Consider the following 24921-nt stretch of genomic DNA (forward strand, 5'->3'; position numbering starts at 1 on the left):
ACTCTGTCCTGGGTCCAAGCTCTGCTGTCCCCAGTCCAGAGCGTGCCAGCCACCTGCTCCTCTCTCTCAACCAGCCTCAGCAACACCCGTGACATGGTGACCAGGAGAGACCTCTAAAAGGGACAGTCAGATCCTCTCCTGTCTTGTTTAGAACCCTCCGGAAGCTTCCCAGGCTGGGAAGGGTCACCCTCTGCTCCTGTGACCCACAAAGCCCCTTGAGGCGAGGTCCTTGCCCCACCAGCCTACCTCCTGAACATAGCCTCCCCAGGGTTCGGCCTTTCTGCCTGTCCTTTATGCTGGAGCTCTGATGTCACGAAGCAGGGCAAAGGCTAACAGAGGTTTGTGAAGAGAACGCACTGGTCGTAGCAAACACCCTCTTCCAACAACACGAGAGAAGGCTCTACACGTGGACGTCACCAGACGGTCAACACCGAAATCAGACTGATTATATTCTTTGCAGCCAAAGATGGAGCAGCTCTATACAGTCAGCAAAAACAAGACCAGGAGCGGACTGTGGCTCAGATCATGAACTCCTTATTGCCAAATTCAGACTTAAATTGAAGAAAGTAGGGAAAACCACTGGACCATTCAGGTATGCCCTAAATCAAATCCCTTACGATTATACAGTTGAAGTGAGAAATAGATTTAAGGGTCTAGATCTGATAGACAGAGTGCCTGATGAACTCTGGACGGAGGTTCGTGACACTGTGAAGGAGACAGGGATCGAGAGAGTTCAGTTCAGTTCAGTCGCTCAGTCGTGTCCGACTCTCCGCGACCCCATGAACCACAGCACGCCAGGCCTCCCGGTCCATCACCAACTCCCGAGTTCACTCAAACTCATGTCCATCGAGTCCTTGATGCCATCCAGCCATCTCATTCTCTGTTGTCCCTGTCTCCTCCCACCCCCAATCCCTCCCAGCATCAGAGTCTTTTCCAGTGAGTCAACTCGTCGCATGAGGTAGCCAAAGTATTGGAGTTTCAGCTTTAGCATTAGTCCTTCCAATGAACACCCAGGATTTATCTCCTTTAGAATGGACTGGTTGGATCTCCTTGCAGTCCAAGGGACTCTCAAGAGTCTTCTCCAGCACCACAGTTCAAAAGCATCAATTCTTCGGCGATCAGCTTTCTTCACAGTCCAACTCTCACATCCATACATGACCACGGGAAAAACCATAGTCTTGACTAGACAGACCTTTGTTGGCAAAGTAATGTCTCTGTTTTTTAATATGCTGCCTAGGTTGGTCATAAATCAAGACCATCCCCAAGAAAAATGCAAAAAAGCGAAATGGTTGTTTGAGGAGGCCTTACAAATAGCTAAGAAAATAAGAGAAGCCAAAGGCAAAGGAGGAAAGGAAAGATATACTTATTTGAGTGCAGAGTTCCAAAGAATAGCAAGGAGAGACAAGAAAGCCTTCCTCAGGGATCAGCGCAAAGAAATAGAAGAAAGAAATAGAATAGGAAAGACTAGAGATCTCTTCAAGAAAATTAGAGCCACCAAGGGAACATTTCATGCAAAGATGGGCTCAATAAAGGACAGAAATGGTAAGGACATAACAGAAGCAGAAGATATTAAGAAGAGTTGGCAAGAATACACAGGAGAACTATACAAAAAAGATCTTCATGACCCAGATAATCATGATGGTGTGATCACTCACCTAGAGCCAGACATCCTGGAGTTCAAAGTCAAGCAGGCCTTAGGAAGCATCTCTATGAACAAAGCTAGTGGAGATGATGGAATTCCAGCTGACCTATTTCAAATCCTAAAAGTTGATGCTGTGAAAGTGCTGCACTCAATATGCCAGCAAATTTGGAAAACTCAGCAGTGGCCACAGGACTGAAAAAAGGTCAGTTTTCATTCTAATCCCAATGAAGAGCAATGCCAAAGAATGCTGAAACTACCGCACAATTGTATTCATTTCACACCCTAGCAAAATAATTCTCAAAATTCTCTAAGCCAGGCTTCAACAGTATGTGAACCCTGAACTTCCAGATGTTCAAGTTGGATTTAGAAATGGCAGAGGAACTAGAGATCAAATTGCCTACATCCGTTGGATCATCAAAAAAGTAAGAGAATTCCAGAAAAACATCTACTTCTGCTTTATTGACTATGTCAATGCTTTTGACTGTGTGGATCACAACAAACTGTGGAAAATTCTAAAGAGATGGGAATACCAGATAACCTGACCTGCGTCCTGAGAAATCTGTATGCAGGTCAAGAAGCAACAGCTGGAACTGGATATGGGACAACAGACTAGCTCCAAATTGGGAAAGGAGTATGTCAAGGCTGTATATTGTCACCTGCTTATTTAACTTATATGCAGAGTACATCAAGAGGAACACTGGGCTGGAAGAAGCCCAAGCTGGAATCAAGATTGCCGGGAGAAATATCAATAACCTCAGATATGCAGACGACACCACCATTATGGCACAAGTGAAGAGGAACTAAAAAGCCTCCTGATGAAAGTGAAAGAAGAGAGTGAAAAAGTTGGCTTAAAACTCAACATTCAGAAAACTAAGATCATGGCATCTGGTCCCACCACTTCATGGCAAATAGATGGGAAAACAATGGAAACAGTGACAAACTTTATTTTGGGGGGCTCCAAAATCACCAGACTATGCCAAAGCCTTTGACTGTGTGGATCACAATAAACTGTGGAACATTCTGAAAGAGATGGGAATACCAGACCACCTGACCTGCCTCTTGAGAAACCTGTATGCAGGTCAGGAAGCAACAGTTAGAACTGGACATGGAACAACAGACTGGGTCCAAATAGGAAAAGGAGTACGTCAAGGTTGTATATTGTCACCCTGCTTATTTAACTCATATGCAGAGTACATCATGAGGAACACTGGGCTGGAAGAAGCACAAGCTGGAATCAAGATTGCCAGGAGAAATATCAATAACCTCAGATATGCAGATGACACCACCCTTATGGCAGAAAGTGAAGAGGAACTCAAAAGCCTCTTGATGAAAGTGAAAGAGGAGAGCAAAAAGGTTGGCTTGAAGCTCAACATTCAGAAAACAAAGATCATGGCATCTGGTCCCATCACTTCATGGGAAATAGATGGAAAAACAGTGGAAACAGTGTCAGACTTTATTTTTTTGGGCTCCAAAATCACTGCAGATGCTGACTGCAGCCATGAAATTAAAAGACGCTTACTCCTTGGAAGGAAAGTTATGACCAACCTTGATAGTATATTAAAAAGCAGAGACATTACTTTGCCAACCAAGGTCCGTCTAGTCAAGGCTATGGTTTTTCCAGTAGCCAAGTATGGATGTGAGAGTTGGACCATAAAGAAAGCTGGACACTGAAGAATTGATGCTTTTGAACTGTGGTGTTGGAGAAGACTCTCAGAGTCCCTTGAACTGCAAGGAAATCCAACCAGTCCATCCTAAAGGAACTCAGTCCTGAATATTCATTGCAAGGACCAATGCTGAAGCTGAAAGTCCAATACTTTGGCCACCTGATGCGAAGAACTGACTCACTGGAAAAGACCCTGATGCTGGAAAGGATTGGGGGCAGGAGGAGAAGGGGATGACAGAGGATGAGATGGTTGGATGGCATCACCGACGCCATGGACTTGAGTTTGAGTAAACTCCGGGAGTTGGTGAAGGACACGGAAGCCTGGTTTGCTGCAGTCCACGGGGTTGCAAAGAGTTGGACAGGACTGAGTGACTGAACTGACTGACTCAAATGTCACTTCCTGGGGGAGCCAGCCTCCCCTCCTCCCTTTGCCCTCCCGTGTCAGGCGGGGGTGGCAGTGCTGGGGCCTCTCAGGGAGGGCCTCAGTTGCCAAGCTGGGAGGTCTTAGTGTGATGCCCTTGCTCGGGGGGTGGAGGAGCCACGTGCATGCTCTGAGGTCTCAGCGTGCCCTGGACTGTGGGAGGGGGCGTGCATGGGGGTAGGGAGCTCAGTGCTCCTCATGGCGGCCTGGGTCGTGCTTCCCAGGGTCAGAGCGCCTGGGAAAGGACGTGGCCTACACGTGAGCCTGGCCCTCCGAAGGCAGATGGGTGAGGCCGTGAGTCTGGGGGCCTTCTGGGGGGTGGGGGACGGGTCAGGAGCGTCTGGACGGAGCCTTCACGGGCCCCCTCGGCCTCGGGCCGGGCTCAGTGCAGGATGGATTGGGGTCCGGGGGTTGAGGTCTGGACGTCGTCTGGGCTTCCGGCTTCATCGGCGCCTCCTTCCTGAGCGTCTATGCTGAGTCGGGCTGGGGAGGTGGGTGTGGATCAGGGACAGTGAGCCGGGGAGTTGGATGCCGAGGGGCTCAGCAGACGTGGGTCTGGCTGCGTGGCAGGGGCAGCAGACGGGCAGTGTCCGCCCTGGAGGCTGGGGGCTGCAGGCACCCAGGGCACGGAGGCTCCGAGCTCGGTGGGCCTGGCGAGGGCCGGGCACCTCCTCTGGGCAGATGGGGGGCAGTTTGTCTCACAGGGTGATTTTAAACTAATCTTCCCAAACCCGATCTTCCACTGAGCACGCCTCTCGCTCTGATACTCCAGCCCGTCTTTCACACCCTGCGTTCACTCTCCCGTCTCCCAGGCTGGCGTGCGGCCTTTCCGGCTCTCGGGCCCGTCCTCTCTAGGTACACAGGTCCGCGAGTCCTGGCAAACCTTTGCCGTCTCTGCGTCGCCTCCGCAATCAAGACCTGGAGCGCCCCCCCACCCCGAAGTCCCCCTGTGCCCTTGGCGGCCCCCGCCCGCCCCCGCGCCCCCAGCACCTGGTAATCACGGACGCTTCCTGTCCCCGCGGCCCTGCCGTTTCCAGGACGTCATGTGAAAGGCATCCTGAGCTCTGCAGCCTCTGTGTCTGGCTTCTCTCACGGAGCAGAACGCGTCTGAGCTCCATCCATGTTGTGGCCTGCGTTCAGTAATTTGTTTCTTTTTAATTGGAAAGGATAAAATGTACCACAGTTTGTTTATCTGTTCGCGGGCTGATGGACATTTGAGCCGTTTCCAGTTTTCGGCTGTCATGATTAAAGCCGCACTGATTACTGCCGGCAGGTTTCTGAGTGGTCATATGTCTTCATTTCTCGGGGGTAAGCCCCTGGGACGCTGGACCGTGGGCTCCGTGCACACTGACCTTTCTAAGAAACTGCAAACTGTTCTCCACGCTTTGCTCCTTTTGACTTCGTTCCCTCTGAGTCTGTCTCGATCGGCCCAAGTTCTCAGTGCTTAGTGTTGCCCTGACCGTAAACCTCAGCCATCCTAACGTGTGCGAGGCCCCGTCCGTGGCTCTAGCCGCGTTTCCCTGGTGACTGATGACCTCGGGCACCTCCCCGCGTGCCTGCTTGCCATTCGTGTGTTCCTATGTCTGTTTGGACCCAGCAGCTTCTCCAATTTTGCCCATCCAAGTAACGGCTCATTGGTCATGTTAGTGAGCTGTAAGCGTTGCTTCTACATTCTGCAGATAAGTCTAGATCATAGATTTTGATGATGAGGTTTGTGTTTTGTGATTATTTTCTCCCAGCCTGTGGCTACTCTTTGCTTTTCCTTAACAGCTTCTCTCAAAGGAACAGAAGTTTTTAATTTTGATGAAGTCCAATTTTTCAGGGTGTTTGGTTTTTTTTTCCCCTTCTCCAAGGTTCATGCTTTTTTTGCGTTCTAAGAACATTTTGCTGGATCCAAGGTTACCGAGAGTTTTCTCCTACGTTTTCTGTGGATGTTTTATAGTTTTACATTTTATATTTAGATCTGCGATGCGTTTCGAGTTTAATTTTATAAACAGTGACAGGTATGGACGGAGGTGAAATCTTTCATGCCTCTGGTTATTCAATTCTGCCAGCCCCTTGTTCCCATCGAGTTAGTTTGACGCCTTTGATGGAAATCAGCTGGCCATCTGTGTGGCTGTGCTTCTAGACTTTCTAACCTGTCCTGCCACCATCACCTTTCCTTGATTCATGCGGCTTTTATCGTAAGCCTTGATATCAGGCTGTGTTAATCCCTCAGTTCCATTCATTTTCAAAAGTACGTCGGCAAAGCTAGTCTTTTGCATTTCCACGTGCATCTCAGAGTCGGTTTGTTCATTTCTACCCCCAGATCCTGCTGGAGTCTTGATTAGCCCTGCTGTGAGCAATTAGATGAATTCGTGTATCACACACATCTTAATAAAGGCGTTTTTTTCCTGGACACGATGTGTCTCTGCGCTTATTTAGATATCCTTAAAGCAGCACTCACCCGTGTTTTCAGGGCCCGGGTCTCACGTCATTTGTGAGATGGGTTCTCGAGCATCTCTCAGTTTTGAAGCTACTCAGATAGTATCGTTTTCTCAGTTTTTCTCCTGGATTGCTTGCTGTGAGTGTCAACCTCGTATCCTGTGGCTTTGCTAACCTTATTAGTTCTGGGGGCTTTTTTCTTTTTAAAGTAGATTCTTGAGGATTTTCTATGGAGATGAGCATGTTGTCCTAAATAAAGTCAGCTTTATTTTTTTTCCTTTTCAACCTCTGTGCCTTTTATTTCTCATTCTTATCTGACATCCTGGCTGGGACCTGCACAAGCTTTGGTCCTGAGGAGAGAGCCGGCGTCCTTGTCTGGTTCTTAGTCTTGGGGGCAGACTCTCGCTCTCTCTCCTGAAGCGTGACCAAGTAGAGGGGTTTCGTATACGCCCATTGTCCACACAGGAAGTCCCTCTCTTCCTAGCTGGCTGGGAAGAGGGTTTGTGTCTGGTGTGGCTATTGGATCTCGTCAGACACTCGTTCTGCACCTACTGAGGTGATTTTCTCCCTTTTTCATTCTGACTTTTAATGTGGTGAACTATACTGACAGGTTTTCAGATGTAAACCAACCCTGAGTTCTTAGCATAAAGCCCACTTGGTCACCATGAGTTCTAATAGAATATAGTGTTGGGTTTGACTTGCTAACATTCTGCGTAGGACTTTTGACTCTGTGTCCACGAGGGAGGTGTCTGTGGTTTGTTCGCGGCATCGCTGCTCTTGGCATCAGGTACCCCGGGCCTCGCAGGACGAGCTGGGCAGCCTGTCGGTTTAGGAGGGGCTGGGGTGAAGCTGCTGTTTCCCTGGGGGTGTTTGAGGGAACACGGGAAGCCACCCAGGCCTCACGTTTTCTCTGGGGGAGAGTCTTCTGTCGGGAATTCAGCATCTACTGTAGACCCGGGCTTGCCTGGGTCATCCATCCGTGGTTTACGTCTTTGGAGGCATTGTCCTGAGTAGCTGGGGCCGCAGCCCACACCGGAGACAGGGCCATCTCACGACGGGTGTCACTCCCTGGCGGCTTAGGGGCCATGGGGTCGTCCGTAGGCAGGGGCCTCCTGGGCGCCCCGAGAGGGGACGCGGGTGGGCGGCCTTCAGCCCAGAGCTGCTCCAAGCCCCCTCCCTGCCGGGGCTGCAGGTCAGACTTCCTGCCGCTTCTTTTCAGTCCTTCTCCCCGGGAAGGCGGCCCCTCTTGGTTGGTTGCTGGCTCTCGTGTCCATGGCGCATCCGCCCGTCTCACACGTGTCCTCTGTAAACGTCGGCCCTGAAACAGCACGCATCCTCCGAGGCTGCACACTCATCCGCTCCTGAAACGGCATGGTCCGTGCACAATTTCCTCTCAATCCCTGAAAACGTTACTGAAAGGGAAAAAAAAAGTTTCAATTCACGCTTGTCGTTAAAATCTTTAGACGTGGGGAATCTGATAAAGTCCCTGGTGGTCAGGACCCAGAAGCGGGGCCCGTGAGGAGCGCACGTGGACTTCCACACACGCCCGCACACGAGCTCAGGCACACACATGGATGAGAGGGCCTCAAGCACAGCCCAGCACCTCCACCGGCTCCTTGGGACGGACCCGAGTCCAGATCCGGTCCCCTGCTTTGGTCAGCTTCTAGTTCTGGGTCAGTTCCTCTTTTTCTTTGTTTTGATGTGAACCATTTTTAAAGTCGTAATTGAATGTATTATAATATTGCTTCTGTTTTATGTTGGGGTTTTTTTGGCCCCAAGGCCTGTGGAATCTTAGCCCCCTGACCAGGGCTGGAACTCATCCACCCTGCATTGGAAGGTGAAGTCTGAACCACTGAACCGCCAGGAAAGTCCCCGGGTCAGTTTTTAAATCGGACACTGTGAGAAGCTGGGGCTCTTGGCAGAGGAAACCGCCCCTCCCCCAGGACCCTCCTACCCCCACCCAGCAGCTGAGGCAGCGATTGGGGTGGGGGGCTTCCTTGGGGTGAACAGCCCTCAGCAGTGGGGCTCCTGGGCTGAAGGTCAACCCCATGTAGCCAGCCCGGGACTGAAACAACCCTGCCCCAGGGAAGACGGGGGGTTCCCTTTAATACATGTCAGGGTGGCCGCCGGGTGCTGGATGGGGCCCTCCCTCCTGCCCTCCCTGCTGGCCACTCCTCCTGGAACTCAGGGCCTGCCTTCCCGAAGTGCCCCCTGCCTTTCCTCTGCTCGGAGCCTGATGCGTCTCCCACCAACGCTCCCCTTTTCCGGCCTGGGGACTTGGTTTCTGCTGGCGGACAGCATCATGAATCTGCACGTGGAGTAGGGAAGGGTGGCCGATGTTCTTGGACCCCTTCCCAGGAGGATGCGGCCCGGATGCCCCTGGGGACCCTTGGCTCGGTCTTGGGGTCCAGCTGCAGCCCTGGGCACCCCTGAGGCCAGGACTCCATGATCAAGGTGCGGGGTTTGGTACCTGAGTCTGGGAAGGGGCCTCTCGCCCAGCTCTGGAGAGTCGGTGTTGGTCAGGGCCATTCCTCGGCCTGTAGAAGCGTCACCCCGCCTCTGCTGCGCGTTCATGAGGGGTTCTCCTGCGCGTCTGTGTGCTCACGCCCGCGGTTCACAGTGAGTCCCCGACACGCCGGTGAGGTCCGTCCGAAAGCGCGTTGTAAGGCCCGCCTGTTCGTCAGCCGCACGCTGCCGCCCCGGCGCACACACGCACGCGGCCGGCCCCGGCGCGTCCCCGCAGTGCCCTTCCGCGCTGGGTGCGCACGTCTCACGCTCCTCGCGCCCCTCGCTCAGTTACCTCCACTTGTGTTTCCATCGCCACCACCTGGCTGTCCTCAGCAGCACCGGCTGCATCACGGGTGCCTTCACGCTTGGTTCCGGGCATCCTGGGCTTGAACTAAAGACACTGCACTACCGCGCTCTGTACAGCCCTGTAAAGCGCACAGAAGCACACCCGCCTGTGGCACGTGAGGCACGCACGTGCAGAGTACTTCAGACACGTGCAGTGACGCATGTGGTCGGACGTGCGTGCACACTCGCACCGTTGAAGGTTCGCTGTGAAGGTTCATCTGTAGGTGACCTGCTGTATAAGGACCCCAGTCGTGTTGGATTAGGGGCCCCTCCTAATGACCCCATCTTAACTGATCACAGCTGCAGGGACCGTGTTTCTAAATAAAGTCACGTTCGAGGGGTGCAGACTTCACCGTGTGAATCTGTGGCACACAGGTCCATCTTGAATCATCCGTGAGTGGGGCAGGCTGGTCGAGCAGGGGGAGCGACATCCACTCTGACCTGCCCTGTTGGTGTGAGACAGGAGGGGCCCTCAGGGGCTGCTGTTGCCCCGGGTACTGACAGCCCATCCTGGTCCTGGACCCCTGCTCAGAGCCCGGGACTCAGTCGGAGTGGGACTGGAGAGGCTCCTGTGTTCCGGCCTTGCGTCCCACTGGACGTGACCATGGCGATCCTGTGAGTGGGAAACGAGGTGTCTCCTGGGGAGACGAGAGGAGCAGGTGGTGGAGGAAGCTGGCAGTGGGGCTGGACCGGCCCCGAGAGGTGCCAGGAGGAGAAGGAGGTGAGGGGCTGGGGAGAAGTCACAGAGGTGAAGGCCCAGGGCAGGAAAGACGGGCCGCTGGGGCAGAAAGGAGGCTGCGTGGACAGAGGTGCTTGTCCCCGGGGTCCCCAGAGGAAGGGTGGCCTCGGGCATGGGCTGGAGGCCCAGGTGCCCAGCAGGTGTGTGCTGAGTGGCCCACAGAGAGCCCGGGTGCCCTCAGGGGCAGGCCTGTGAGTTAGCATCAAGGACGTGGTTCACCCAGAGCCCCTGGCATGCAGCGGGTGCAGCCGGATGGACTGGCATTCCAGCATCGGGAGGATGGCAAGCTGGCCCAGCAGTTTCAAGGGGCAGGGGTCAGCGTGCTGGAACCAGGACGAATCCATGAAGGAAGGATGGGTTGTTTCCTCGTTTTATCTGCTTGGGAGGAAGGCGTTCCCAGATACCGAAGTGCAGGGACTCGAAGAATGTCACCTCTTGAAATGTGGGAGCCAAACACAGGCAGCTTGGCTTCGTTTGGTTTGCAGCGTTGTCGAGATTCTGAAGCCTGGTGGATCCTCCCTGTCTCGTCATCATGGCAGGTGGTTGCCAGAGAGGCCGTGGGGAGCGAGGGCAGAATCCTCGGGACGGACACGTCCCTCAGTGAAGTCAGCACTTGTCCTCCATCCTGCCCAGAGACCCCGCCGGCCACCCCTGCTCCCGCCTCGGCCCCGCCGTCTGTGTCCGAACACAGGACGCTAGTTGACTGCGAGGTGAAGTTAGCCTTCTTGCAAACGGTGCTGGGTTTCAGGAGGTCTGTGAGAGCAGCCCTAGAGATGCTCCATCCACCTGCAGAGCCGCTGCACTCCAGCAGCGCTGGGGAGAAAGCCATAGGGGAGGCTTTTCGGTGAGAGCTGCTTCTGGGCCAGAGCAGGTGTGGTTGTGAGTTCAAGAACCTAAGGATCGCAAGTGGTGGGATGCAAGGGCTCAGCGACACTCCCAACCCCGTGAATGAAAAGGGGATGGGTAACGTGCTGATCAACTTGGCAACTACAAAGGGGATGGAAGAGACAGCAAAGTGAAACAGCAAATGGAGAATAAAGTGGAAAGAGCCAGAGACATCCAATTTTGTACTAAATGTGGATAGCTTGAACCCCTCTGTTTAAAGGCAGAGACTGTCAGAGGGGTTTTTATTTCTGTTTGTTTTCTAAAGACGTATTTATTTGTAGCTGCAGCGGCTCTTGGCTGCTGGACTCGGGCTTTCTCTAGCAGTGAGTGGGGGGCCGCTCTCGAGCGGCGCTGCTCCGGCTCCTGGTTGCAGTGGCTTCTCTGTTGCGGAGCACAGGCTCCAGGCTCCCAGGCTGCAGTAGTTGTGGCTCACGAGTAGGCTCTCAAGCTCACGCCTTGTAGCTGTGGTGCGTGGGCTTCGTTGCTCCCTGGCGCGTGGGATCTTCCTGGACCAGGGATCAAACCAGTGTCCCCTGCATTGCAGGGCACATTCTTAACCACTGGACCACCAGGGAAGCCCCCAGAGGGTTTTTATTTTAACAAACACATTGTTCAAAGGAATTCAGTCAAACAAACCAGTCATGACAGTTGAAAAATGAAGGGAAGGCCAAGGGATGCCCAGCAAGCGCACACAGAAGGGAAAAACAAACGCAGGGTGGACAGCAGCGGGGTCAGCGCTGCGCCTGGCCCGGAAGAGGCGCCGTTTCCAGGGAAGACGCGGCTGTAAAATCTCATGCCTCCGAAAGCAGAACAACATACGCACAGCAAGAGCTGCTGGAAACACAGAGGTGACCGCGGCTCTCACGGGACACTTGAGGACATCGCGCTCAGGACGGGCGATCCCAGCCCGTGAAACATAAGCAACGGCATCGACTACTCCATGGCGCAGTTGTCGTTCTGGACTCCAACAGTGAAGCCCAAATCAGTGTCCCCGACGCCTGCAGCTCTGAGACCAGCGCCCCCAAACCCGGCTCCTTCAAACGGCCGGCCTGCGGGCCTCACCTTCGCAGTGTGGGCAGGGTCCCTGGGGACGGCCCCCCTCTGTTCTGTCTGGAGCCACTTCCGGATGGCGGGCCTCGCAGGGCAGGCCTTCTTCCCCCAGGCCTCCCCAGGCCGCCTGGCTTTCTGAGGACTCAGTTCCAAGAGCCGGGAGGTGGCTAGGCCTGGGGGCTGTCACTTCACCCTCTGCTTTCGGTCTGGCATCCACAGAGCCCAGACACAGCGGGAGGAGAAGCAGAGCCTCGGGACCACATTTCAGACCCGCGTTTTAGCTGTGGAATCTCACAGCGGGGGTGTTTTCCTGGTTTCTGCCCATGGAACACTTGTAAACACCAGTTGTTTCCTGTGACCATTTAAACACCTAACACACTTTGAAAAACTGAGATGAGGCTACGTATATTCCCTGATTAGAACCCAATACAATTAGAAGTAAATGGCTATAAGGTTACCAAAAAGGCTTACCTATTCGGGGATGAAGCGCTCTCCTGAATGGCCATCGGGGAAGTGAGCGCGGAGCACGCAGCCCGAGTTCGGGGCTGAGCGCAGCCTCTCCAGGTGCAGGGAGGCACCTCCTGGCCCCCCTCCAACCCTCCTCCAACCCCAACACTGACTGGGGACACTGGTTGTCTCCACACTGTTCCCCCATCACTTGCCAGTGGTTTTGTTCTGTTTGTAAGTGCCTCTTCCCAGGGCGGTTGAAACTCATGCATCTTGCTTGGAGAATCCCAGGGATGGGGGAGCCTGGTGGGCTTCCGTCTCTGGGGTCACACAGAGTCGGACACGACTGAAGTGACTTAGCAGCAGCAGCAGCACAGCAAAATATGTAGATTATATTTTGTGTAAATACACACACACATTTTTTTTTCTTTTTTCTTACCAAATGCCTCCTGGGTGTCCACTGTCCATGAGGCACCCTGAGGTGCAGGACAATCAGGCTTTGCTTCACCAGAATCTGCCCAGCCCGGTGCTGGGCACAGAGCAGATGGCCGCTCGAAGCCCTCTTGCTGGCCATATCTGCCTACCCAATACCACCAAGTGTTGGAGCGCCTGCTGACCTGGGGACAGCAGGGCGGTGGGGAAGCGGGCAGTGCCAGACACCCTGTGTCACCAGTGAGTGTCTGGGGTGGCGAGCTGGGTCCCGGGGCTGGAGGCGTCTCGTTAAACCCCCCTAATCTCAGGTGGCTCTAGTCGGCCGTGGGTTGGCACCGGCGGTCCATGTACAATCAGGGTGGGGCCTCTCTCCTCCCCACCACGGGTGGGCGGCCTTTTCTCCCAGGCTGAGCTCAGAAGCCTGCGTTACTGGGGGTTGGTCCTCTAGATAACGGGTCTGAAAGTGTGCAGGGCATGATGCACTCCGAGGCGCAAGGACCCGCGTGCAGCGCCCAGAGACAGGCGCTGGAGTCCGCAGTTATTGTAGAACTTCAGACAGGAGGAGGGGGCTGGAGGGGCCTGGACTGACCCCACGTACCCATCTCTCCATGGAGTGGGCTGCAGGAAGGGGTTGCTCCAGGGACCTCCCTGAGCTTGGCTCGCTCCCTTGAAGAGGGCTTCCTGGGAAGCTCGTGGTGGAAGGTGGGAGGTGGGCCATCCTAGGCCCTGCCCAGTGGCTGCTAAGCCTGCAGTGTCACAGTCAAGTGTTAGAGTGTAGCTCCCGGGAGGCTGGGGCTGCCAGTACAAGGGGGAGCTCAGGGGACCCGACCTCTTCAGGGAGAGGATGCAGGCCCATCGAGGCGTGCGGAGGCCCTGGCCCTCCCCACCTCCTGGGCAGCCCCATGAGTGGGGTGTGCGGCTGGGGAAGGAGCAGGGGCTGCCCCTCACCAAGTGGTGGTATTTCTCTGTGGTCTTCCCGGCACCAGGTGGGCGCCCTGTGGACTCAACACCAGGCCGGGCTTAGAGACACAGCCAAGGAGGTGGGCAGGGGAGGGGCCCGCTGGGCTGGGCCGAGTGCTGCTGCCCAGGGCGGGAGGTTGGGCAGCGAGGGCTCAGTGTTTGTCGGCGGCCTGGGCGCCAGTCAGGAGGGGCCGTCTGAGTTGGGCCTGTCTGAGCAGAACCCTTGTCCATGTGCCCCCGCCCGTGCTGGGGACCCTCTCCCCCAACCCAGCACAAGCCTATCTTCTAGATCCTTCCTTCAGCTCTTCTCATGTCACCTCCCCACTGCCCTTGGAGGTGGGTCCCGCCAGCACCCCCATTCCACAGACGGGGTCACCACTGGGTGTTTGGTGACCTTGGATCTTACCATCCTCTGGGGAAGCGGGGGCGGCCTGCCCTTCTGTCCCAGCCTGGGTGCCCCAGGTCATGCAGGCATCACCAAAGCAGGGCCACCACCTTCTCCCAGCGCCTGGCCTGCAGGCCCCGTGGAGCAGAGGGTGGACCTCTGACAACCACCGTGGGCAGCTGGGACCTCAGGCAGGATGCGGAGGGGCCCGGGTCAGGCTGCACATTCAGGGGTGTCGTGGGACCGGGGGACACGGCCACACAGGGGGGCTCCCTGCAGGTCAGCTGGGGTCGGATGGGGAGGGGCGGTGGTCAGTCCTCCAGCAGGTCCTGGCGGGCTGCATCCTGACACCGCGTGGGCCCCTCAGCGGGGCCAGCATGTGAGCCTGCCCCCCGGGTGGTGCAGCGCTGGCAGGGAGGGAGGGAGATGGGGGGGCTCCTGGTATTCCTCGGGGGGGCCCAGCTGTGCCCAGCACATGTCACCAGGAAGCCCAAGGCCCTCGCCACGGGCGCACGGCTGGGAGCAGCTGGCCACAGGCAGGCCCCTGAACAAAGAGCCTTTGAGCAGCGTACGCGCCTGCCCCGCGCGCTCGGGCCAGCTGACCCTCCCGGGAATGCCGAGGCCGGCTCCCTCTGTGGCTTATCGGGTCCCACGTGGAGGTGGAACAGCTGGCCCTGGAGCCCGCCGGCCGGGCTCGGTGCAGGGGACACCAGCCCCTGCCGCGGGAACACCTCCTGACCAGGGCCGGGCAGACGCACGCCCTCTGGAGACCTTGCCCTGGTTGCCCGCACCCCGGGCTCCAGTGGTGGGGAGGTCTGGCCCCCACGTCCGCCTCTCATCTAGGCCCCCATCTGCCTGGTGAAATCCTTTTTACCCCAGAACAGACATCCTTCTCACCCGGGAAGCCCTTAAGAGGGACTGGGAGCTCCTGCAAGGGGCCCCCCAGCCCCTGAGTTGGCCGCACGTGCTGTCCGTGGGGCTCCCGGGGAGGACGTGGTGCCTTCTGTCCTCAACCTCAGCTCCTGCTTTCCATCAGCGCCCACCCCTCCAGCCCACAAAGCTCAGTGCTTAATTCCCGGCAGTTAAGCTTCTCACTCTCTTTAAAATTGGTTTTTCATTATGAAGATAACAGAGCAGTAACATCTGAGCACCAGGGTGATAACGATAAGAGTCCATGAGGCTTCCCTGGTTGTTTGGCAGAAGCACAAAACAAACCCTTTCATCCGAGAAGCCAGGCTCCACGTGCAGGCTCAGATGTGCGGGCTTTACCCCCAGGCCACTTGCTATCTGTCACACAGGAGCTGGGCTCGCAGGCTGTTCCCAGAGCCTCTGAACCAGGTGGTGCAGGCTGCGCTGGGCCTCAAAGCCCCCTGGACTGCGGACCACCTTCCCGATGGTTGAGAGGGTTCGCAAGCTGATAGAGACGAAGTGACAGGTAAGATGGCCGCGTGGACCCTCTCCCCTCTTGCGGGGAGCGGTGGAGCCACGGCGATTACGCAACGCCCAAGGAATCCGTTTTTCCCCCCTCCGTGGACCAGAGCTGGAAAAGCCAGATAAGCACCTGCGTCGCTGAACCTTTATCTTGACTCTCAGGCTTTGCAGATCTGCTGTCAGCCCCCATCACCCCCAAAACCCCTTACTGGTATCGTGGTCGAGTTCGGGGGTCCCGGCATCCGGCTGCCCCCTGGCAGGGCCTGCTCATGCACAGTGTGTGGGTCCCCAGACCAGTGCCCCCTGCCCAGCTGGCACTCAGGCTCAGGGGCGCAGACCCACCCGTGTCCAGCAGTAGCCTGACCTCTGCGCTTCGCTTCCCCTCTCGCCCTCCCCCGGGGTCTTGGCTGTGCCCACGTGGCTTTTGCACATAATGGCTGAGCTCCGTCTGCTCATTTAACGCTGAACTAACACATGTGCCGTGAAGATTCAGAGCCAGGGGCTCCGGGGCGGCCGTTTCTGCCCCGCTGGACTGGCCCCGAAGGTCTAGGCGAAGGCCTGAGCGTGGAGCCCCAGGGACATGGGGACGTTGGTGTCATGGAAAAACACGTGAACCACGCAGGTCACTGTTTCCAAGTGCATTTAACTTGTCAACAACATTGTGCCCTGACCACCTACGTCTCCTTTCAGAACTTTGTCCTCACCCATCAGCAGCGGCTCCCATCTGTCCCCCTGCCCCCAGCCCCTGACACCCACAGACAGGCTTTACTTTTATTAGCATCGTAGCAACAGGCATAGAATGTAGTTGCTGTCCTAACCATGTTTAAGTGCAGTTTGGTGGCATGAAGTGCACATTGAAACGTCACACCGTCCGCCTCCAGAAGGTCCCTGCCTTTCTAAACAGAGACTCTGCCCCATTAGCCACTTGGTCCCCCAGCCCCTGGCCCCACCGTCGACTTCCTGTCTCTCTGGATGTGACCCCCTCCAGGGGCCTCCTGTGAGTAGATCGCGCAGGATTTGTCCTTCTGTGTCTGGTGTATGTCACTGAGCACAGTGTCCCCAAGGTTCATCCACATCCCAGCCCTGTCAGCATTTCCTTCCTTTTAAGGCTGAGTGCAACTCCGCTGGGGGCGGGGCAGGGGGCACGTGGGTTGCTTCCACCTTCTGGCTGTTGTGAACAGCGCCGCAGTGAACACGGGTGTGCAAACAGCTTTGAGCTCCGACTTCCCGTCTTCCTCTCCTTTCTTCATTGTTTGGAGGATCCGTCCAGGAGTGGGATCGCCGAATGTGTTCTATTTTTGATTTTCAAGGCCCTTCCACCCTGCTTCCCACAGTGGCCGTGCCGTCGTGCATTCGCACCAGCTGGGCACCAGGCTCTGGCTGCGCCATGCCCACGCCGACACTCCCTTGGTTTCTCTGATAGCTGCCAACCTGATGGGTGTGGCTGCCTCGCTGTGGCTTCAGTCAGCTTCCCAGTGAACAGACAGAGCATCTTTGGATGCGCTGGGTGACCATTTGTATGTCTTCTCTAGAGAAATGCCTTCTTTAGCAGAGTTAGTCGCTCAGTCATGTCCAGCTCTTCTTTGCAACCCCACGAACTGTGGCCCGCCAGGCTCCTCTGTCCATGGGATTCTCCAGGAAAGAATACTGGAGTGGGTTGCCAGTCCCTTCTCCAGAGGATCTTCCTGACCCAGGGATCGAACCCAGGTCTCCTGCATTGCAGTCGGATTTTTTACCATCTGAGCTGATTCCTTCTTTACTGATTTTTAATTGAGTGGTTGCTTAGGAACTTGATTTTAGAAAAAAAATTAAAATTTTCAAATAGTCACTGCCAATGGCCACTCCGCACCCATCGCCCGCAATACACACAGGGGGCCCAGAACCTGCTGCACAGCAAGAGGGCATGGCCTCCCCCTGGGGGGCTGCCTGGCTGCTCAGAGCACCCAAATCACCCTGCCCGGCCTGCTTCCCTCAGGCGTGGAGTCTGTGCCCTGGTCCCAGCGCCCAGCTGCTCAGAGGCCTCTGGTCCGTGAGGCCGCCCGCAGCTGGGAGGCGACCTTGCTGTGTCTGAGGGATGGTGGCCGGGTGGGAGGGGGGTGGGAGGGGGCCCTCACCCCTGCGGTGGCGGCGGTCTTGGCAGAGGTCCCGGCGGGAGGACGCCCCCTCCCCCATCTTCGGGACGAGCGCAGGGCTGCATCCTTGACCTCTGCTCACATCCGGGCACACGGGGCCCCACGTGGGGCCGCAGATGGGGCCTCCGTGCCGCCTCTGCTATCAGTGGAGGAGTCAGGTGTGCTGGGGGACTGTGGGGGGCGGGCCGGCGCCTGAGCTAGTCTGGGAGGGGGCGGGCAGCAGGGAGGTGCCGAGGGACCAGGAGCCAAACACAGAGTGCTGGGGGCCAGGGGGCGGGGCGGGCGCCTCGAGCCAATAGGAGGCTCTGGGGGGCCCAGGGAGCCTGACCCTCCGTGTGGGCGTCGGGGCCAGGCCAGGAGTTTGAGCAGGGGCTGGGGGAGGGGTCAGCCATTGCCGGGCCCTGGGGGAGCTGGAGGCCTCTGCCACTGCTGCAGGCCCGTGCGGGTCCTGGTCTGCAGACACGGCTGAGCCACGGGCCTGCCCCTGCCCAGGGCAGAGAAAGCCCAGGGCAAGGAGGGCGGCTGGGCAGGGAAGGGGTCATCCTCTGGGTCTGATTGCTGACACTAGAGGCTGGTCTCACTGGCTCTCCCCGGAGCCAAGAGGAGATGTCCCTGCCCTACCCTGGGCCTCCTGGCATTGGGTGGGGGGGGTCCCGTGGGGTCAGCCCTCCTGCAGGCCCTGGCCCAGCCACCCTGAGCCTCCACAAATGGACAGTCAAGCCCAGTCAAAGCCTCAGAGCAGCCCCCAGCCCAGGGTGGCTGGGACAAGAGTCCCTGCCCATCCATAGTTTCGGGCCCGCCTGTCTGCCCACCTGGCACCTGGGTCAGTGAACAGGGCGCTCCAAGAGATGGTGATGGCCCAGGCCACAGGGAGACCCCGGGTCCCAGTGTGCCGCGCCCAGTTCTGAGGTCTCGGACCACGGGGAGGCCCTGGGTCCCAGTGCGCAGCGCCATCCTGCAGTCCCGGCTTTGGCGCCAGGGACCACACTGCCCAGCACGCAGGGCTGACGGCGTGGAGCCCCTTCCGTCCCAGGGCACGCATGTGTGCCCACTGACCCGGGCTCTCCCCTACCCAGCGCGCTGGTGGGGCCACTCTGATGAGCACTGCGGCGGGGTCTTGGGCTCATGGTGACAGGGTAAGGGCCCCCAGCAGCTGGCCCAGCCTCCAGCTGCATTCCAGACTCAAACAGGATTTGGGGATTAGCCTTGTTTTAAATTATTCCTACACCTCACTCCTCCAAAGGGGGAGTCCTGCAGCCGGAGCCCGCCAGCCCCAGGAGGGCCCAGGTAGCTCTGAGTGTGAGGCTAGGATAATCGAGTGGAGGGAAGGGTGGGGAGCACCCCAGCAGCCTCCCAGGAGGCGCTTCTTCATCTGAATGTCTGTCATGAGCTCTTTTCTTGCGGTCCCAAGACTTCTACCGCATTGAATATACTTAGGACGTGGCTGAAGAATGTATTTAAGTGATTAAAAAAATGCATCAAAATAAGAGATAAACCTTATTCTTGGTTGATCAGCCCGATGGCGTGTGGATTTGCAGAGCTGAGGTACAGGCTCTGAGCACTGCTCTCTGTGGGGGCTCTGTCATCCCCTTGGGGCCATCAGTGGGCCCATGGCTCTCTGTGGGGCTCTGTCCGTCCCCTTGGGGCCATCAGTGGGCCCATGGCTCTTTGTGGGGGCTCTGTCCATCCCCTTGGGGCCATCAGTGGGCCCATGGCTCTCTGTGGGGCTCTGTCCGTCCCCTTGGGGCCATCAGTGGGCCCATGGCTCTCTGTGGGGCTCTGTCCATCCCCTTGGGGCCATCAGTGGGCCCATGGCTCTCTGTGGGGCTCTGTCATCCCCTTGGGGCCATCAGTGGGCCCATGGCTCTCTGTGGGGCTCTGTCCGTCCCCTTGGGGCCATCAGTGGGCCCATGGCTCTCTGTGGGGGCTCTGTCCATCCCCTTGGGGCCATCAGTGGGCCCATGGCTCTCTGTGGGGCTCTGTCCGTCCCCTTGGGGCCATCAGTGGGCGCATGGCTCTCTGTGGGGCTCTGTCCGTCCCCTTGGGGCCATCAGTGGGCCCATGGCTCTCTGTGGGGCTCTGTCCATCCCCTTGGGGCCATCAGTGGGCCCATGGCTCTCTGTGGGGCTCTGTCCGTCCCCTTGGGGCCATCAGTGGGCCCATGGCTCCATCCTCTGTGGACATGCTGACATTTACTGGTGTCTCAGCTTTGGGGACCTGGAGGTGGCGGCTCTGTGGCCCTTGTCATGATGGCCAAACACGGAGCCGGACCATCCACGCCCACCTCCATGCGCTGCCGGGGCCTCCTTAGCCACCATCCGCTCATCACACCCTCTTAGGACCAGCTGGGCTGGAATCTTGGGAAACGCGGATGAGACAAAGCCCTAGTCCCAGGGAGCCCCAGGCTGCCCATTCCTTCATTCAGCAGATCCAGGTCCAGGGCCACCAGGGCCGTTAAACATGGCCCCCGCCCTGGTGGACTCAGCCACCCTCCAGGCCCCAAGGCCACGGGGCCTGGGAGCGTACACTCCCTCGAACTCTACCGTCCCAGGTGCCCCCAGGGGTACCCACCCCACCCTGACCAACTTGGCCTTGCCCACCAGAAACCTTTTCATGAAAGGAAGGCAGTACGCTTTTCCACCTTTTCTCCCAGCATGCCCCGAGCGTGCCCTGGACACACGCTGGGTGCTGTATGCCTCTCTAGCTCAGGAGCCCTGGGAAGCACCCTCCACCGTGGCTCCCTGGGGGTCCCAGGCGAGACCGGGCGTGGGACCCGGGCCTATGCCCTTACCCGTGGGAGCAGAGTGCTCTGATAGGGCTGGGCCCCCGGGGGTGGGACGGAGCAGGACACGAGCTGCAGACAGCGCGCTCAGGCCCGTCCGTGGCGGCCTCCTCAGAACTTCCTTCCTCTACAAGGCCAAGGAGTAGTCCATTGTTGGTGCCCCACCTCGCTCTGACTGTTCAGAGTTCCTTAGCATTTCTTTTGCATTTAAGAGGGCTATTTGTGGGTGGGGTGGGGGGGAATGCCTTTAGGGTCTTGAGAGGGATGGCATTGAACCTACGGATCACTTTGAGTCTTTGAGTCGTATTGACTTCTTAACTGTATTAAGTTGTCCAGTCAGTGAACGTGTATTTCCATTTATTTGTCATCTTTCATTTCTTGAAACAATCTTTTTCAATTTTCATCGTACAAGTCTCCCACCTCCTTAGTTGATTCATAAGTCCTGTGTTGTTGTTGTTGTTGTTGTTGTTGTTTTGCTGGGAGTGCAAATGGAATTGCCTTACAGTGTTCTTTCCAGCTATTTCATGGTTTGTGTATAGAGATGCAAAGATTTTTGTGATCAACTTCCCTGGTGGCTCAGATGGTGAAGAATCTGCCTGCAGTAAGGGAGACCCATCCCTGGGTCGGGAAGATCCCCTGGAGAAGGGAATGGCTACCCACTCCAGCATTCCTGCCTGGAGAATTCCATGGACAGAGGAGTCTGGTGGGCTACAGTCCATGGGGCGGCAAAGACTGACGCAACTGCGTGACGGACAGTTTCACTTTTCACTTTTGTATCCTACGCTGCTGAGTTCATTTATTAGATCTAACAGGTTGTTTGCATGAAATCTTTACGGCTTTCTATACGTAGGATCATATTATCTGTGAACAGAGACAATTTTGAACCTGCAAGTCTTTTATTTATTCCCTAGCAGCTCTGGCTGGGCCTTCAGCACAGTGTGGAATATGCGCTGTGAGAGTGGGCATCCTTGTCTCGGTTCTGACCTTAGAGGAAACGCTTCCAGCCTTTCTGTGTGGATGCGGTGTTCACGGCGCGGTTTTCATATATGGCTTTGTCACCCAGTGGCAGGTTCCCTCTGTGCCTAGTTTGAGTTTTTATCATGAAAGGTGCTGAATTGGGTCACGTGCTGCTTTTTTGCATCTGCTGTGATCAGGAGGTCGTGTGCTTTTCCCCTCGGTTCTGTTAACATGATATATTGTATCGGTTGGTCTTCACGTGTTGAACTGACCTTGCATTCCGGGTGTAAAGCCCACTTGGTCATAACGTCTCACCTTTTCTCTATGGTGCCGAGTGCAGCGGTGGACCTGGGCTTGGGTGGCCGGCCTGTCCAGGTGGACAATGCGGCAGATGGGGGCCCAGGCCGCCTGCTCCCCCCACGCGTCTCAGCAGAGGCTCCTGGCGTGGTGCCCGCGCCGGGGGCGGCTGCGCGGTGAGCTCACGTGCCCTGCCCCCGCAGGAGATCGTCCTGGTCGTGTTCTTCGGGACGGAGTACGTGGTCCGCCTCTGGTCAGCCGGCTGCCGCAGCAAGTACGTGGGCATCTGGGGCCGGCTGCGCTTCGCCCGGAAGCCCATTTCCATCATTGGTGAGTCCCGTCCGCCCCCTGGAAGGTGCGCCCCGAGGGCTCCAGATGCAGGCTGGGCACCGGCCCCGGAATCTGGCAGGTAGACCGCCACCTCACACCACCAGGCGGAGCCCCCCTGAGGGCTGAGAGATCGCCAGCCTCCTCCAGCCGTGATGGGGCTGGAACCCAAGGCCAGCAGGGTGGCTTCCCAGGCCCCCCGTCAGTGGCCAGCTGCAACGGCCAGGTCTTCTGCCCCAGATGCTGCTGACGGGGCAGGGCGGGGGTCTGGTAATGCGCAGCACAGCCTGAGTGTCCACTGCCCTCAGCGGCCAATGAGCCAGGGCTGGGTGGGGGGTCGGGTGGCCTCGTGCCTGGGACGGGGGCCCGGCCTCCCCCTTGTGGGGCCCCGCCCTGCTGACCGCCAGCCTCTTTGCTGGCATCCAGCCGCCTGGCTGGTGACGGTGGCTCTGTCCCCCAGACCTTATTGTGGTGGTGGCCTCCATGGTGGTCCTCTGCGTGGGCTCCAAAGGGCAGGTGTTTGCCACCTCGGCCATCAGGTAGGCGGGGCTGCGGACCCGGCGGAGTCGGGGTGCGGGTGGCAGGGTGGGTGCTGGGGGCGGGCTCTGGGCCCATGCTGAGTCAGGTGCAAGCACTGGCTTCTAGGATGCAGGCTGGGACCCCAAGGTCTGGGGGCCTCAGTCTGCTGCTCTGTAAACTGGGGTGATCCTGGGGCTGCCCCCGAGAAGGCTGTCTGGCCACGCAGGGAACTGAGGAACGTGCGGGTTTGGCTCCGGGCCTGGTGCGGCCCCCACCCTGACGCTGTGCCTGGGAAGGGGAGGACGGCGCGGGGCGGGGCTGGGGCTGCCCGGCGCCCACAGGGGTCTGTCTTCCGCAGGGGCATCCGGTTCCTGCAGATCTTGCGGATGCTTCACGTCGACCGCCAGGGGGGCACCTGGAGGCTGCTGGGCTCCGTGGTCTTCATCCACCGCCAGGTGTGTGGTCAGGGGCGCGGGGGCCCCAGCACAGCCTCGGCCTGAGCCAGCCGGGCTGCCCCACCCCCACCCCCAACCCGAGGGGCCGGAGTCCCCCACTGGCCAGGCAGGTGGTGTGCCCTTGTTCCCTCAAGCTGGGACAGGAGACGCACAGGTAGGCAGAAAGATGGACGTGCAGTGTGGGAGAAGCATCAGGATGCCCAGAAATCTGAACCTGTGCAGACCCTGCGCAGCCCCGTAAAGGCAGGGCGGGGCCCATCTGCACCCCTTCCTGACGCCCATCCCTGCATCTCCCCGAGGTCCTGTGGGAAAGAGAGCCGGATGGGCAGGCCAGGGCACTGGCCTCACTCCCAAACGGGGAGACTTGACCTCGCTGTTGACAAGTTGGGGAACCTAGGTTATTTTCCAAGCCTGACGTCTGCCTGTCAGATGTGCTGGCTTTTACCTGGGACTTCTGGGTAATGGTTGGAGCTGGCCGCCGGCCGGCCCCCTCCCCCGCATGTGATGTCTGTCCGGGCGTGTATGCAGGCCCCCTCCCCCGCTTGTGATGTCTGTCCGGGCGTGTATGCAGGCCCCCTCCCCCGCTTGTGATGTCTGTCCGGGCGTGTATGCAGGCCCCTCCCCCGCTTGTGATGTCTGTCCGGGCGTGTATGCAGGCCCCCTCCCCCGCTTGTGATGTCTGTCCGGGCGTGTATGCAGGCCCCCTCCCCCGCTTGTGATGTCTGTCCGGGCGTGTATGCAGGCCCCCTCCCCCGCTTGTGATGTCTGTCCGGGCGTGTATGCAGGGCCCCGGCGCCCACATGTGATGTGCAGGCCCGGCGCCCGCGGGTGATGTCTGTCCGGGCGTGTATGTAGGCCCCGGCGCCCGCATGTAATGTCTGTCCGGGCGTGCATGCAGGCCCCCTCCCCCGCATGTGATGTCTGTCCGGGCGGGTATGCAGGCCCCCTCCCCCGCATGTGATGTCTGTCCGGGCGTGTATGCAGGCCCAGCGCCCGTGGGTGATGTCTGTCTGGGCGTGTATGCAGGCCCGGCGCCCGCGGGTGATGTCTGTCCGGGCGTGTATCAGGCCCCGGTGCCCGCGGGTGATGTCTGTCCAGGCGTGTATGCAGGGCCCGGCGCCCGCATGTGATGTCTGTCCAGGCGTGTATGCAGGGCCCCCTCCCCCGCGGGTGATGTCTGTCCGGGCGTGTATCAGGCCCCTCTCCCGCGGGTGATGTCTGTCCGGGCGTGTATCAGGCCCGGCGCCCGCGGGTGCTGTCTGTCTGGGCGTGTATCAGGCCCCTCCCCCACGGGTGCTGACCCAGTGCCCTCCCCGCCGTCTGCCCCCAGGAGCTCATCACCACCCTGTACATCGGGTTCCTGGGCCTCATCTTCTCCTCCTACTTCGTGTACCTGGCCGAGAAAGACGCCGTCAACGAGTCGGGCCAGGTCGAGTTCGGCAGCTACGCGGACGCCCTGTGGTGGGGAGTGGTAAGTTGGCACCTCCGCGCTGTGAGATCACTGTGCACCCTGGGCCCGGGCAGGTGGTGGGGGCACAGTGTGTTGCCCTGGGTCCTCAAGACCTGCTCCCCTGAGCCTTGCACGGGCATGTCGTTGGGCGGGCGGCCGGGCCCTATCCCGGTTGCCCAGAGCCCTGCTGTCATTGTCGTGGGGCCCTTGATGGTCCTACCTGTGAGCCTAGCTTTGTGGAGGGAAGTCTGAGGGGGTGGAAGGCGAGTGTGCGAGGGCCACCTGCTGGGGGCGTGGCCGCAGGCCCCCCCAGGTCCTCCCCTAGTCCTGGACCGGGCCCTCCGGCACCGTCCACCCCCACCCCTGCCCCGAGACCCCCGCCACGCCAGGCCCTGCCTCTGTGAGGCTCAGCGCCAGGCCCCCCAGCGTCCCTGTGCTCAGGAGCTGCTCATCAGGCGGCTGACAGAGCCCAGCACGCCTGGCCGGGGATCTTGACAGAAAACACTGAGCTACCCCACTCTGATGGGGCACCCGGCCCGCGTGTCTGGTGCTGGCTGCAGCTGGGGCAGTGTGCAGGGGCCCCGGGTTCTGCTCTGGGGGGCGGGGGTGGTACTTGGCCTGGCTGTGGGTGGCTGCGGGCGCCTCAGCCAGGGCCAGGGTGTCTGAGCCA

At 58.3% G+C, this 24921-nt stretch overlaps 1 protein-coding gene across 6 annotated transcripts in view; it reads left to right on the top strand.

Moving 5' to 3' along the window:
* The window catches only part of KCNQ1 (potassium voltage-gated channel subfamily Q member 1), a 376265-nt gene that overhangs the window by 74871 nt on the left and 276473 nt on the right, over positions 1 to 24921 (top strand). For all 6 annotated transcript variants that reach the window (XM_055415250.2, XM_055415251.2, XM_088832131.1 and 3 more), the window contains exons 3-6: positions 21704 to 21830; positions 22288 to 22366; positions 22705 to 22801; positions 24132 to 24272. In XM_055415250.2, the coding sequence (XP_055271225.2) occupies positions 21704 to 21830; positions 22288 to 22366; positions 22705 to 22801; positions 24132 to 24272 (444 nt within the window). The remainder of the gene's footprint in view (positions 1 to 21703; positions 21831 to 22287; positions 22367 to 22704; positions 22802 to 24131; positions 24273 to 24921) is intronic.

The sequence above is a fragment of the Moschus berezovskii genome, chromosome 25 (assembly GCF_049115385.1).
Source record: "Moschus berezovskii isolate FMDL1 chromosome 25, NW_MosBer_1.0, whole genome shotgun sequence".
In the NCBI taxonomy this organism is placed as follows: domain Eukaryota; kingdom Metazoa; phylum Chordata; class Mammalia; order Artiodactyla; family Moschidae; genus Moschus; species Moschus berezovskii.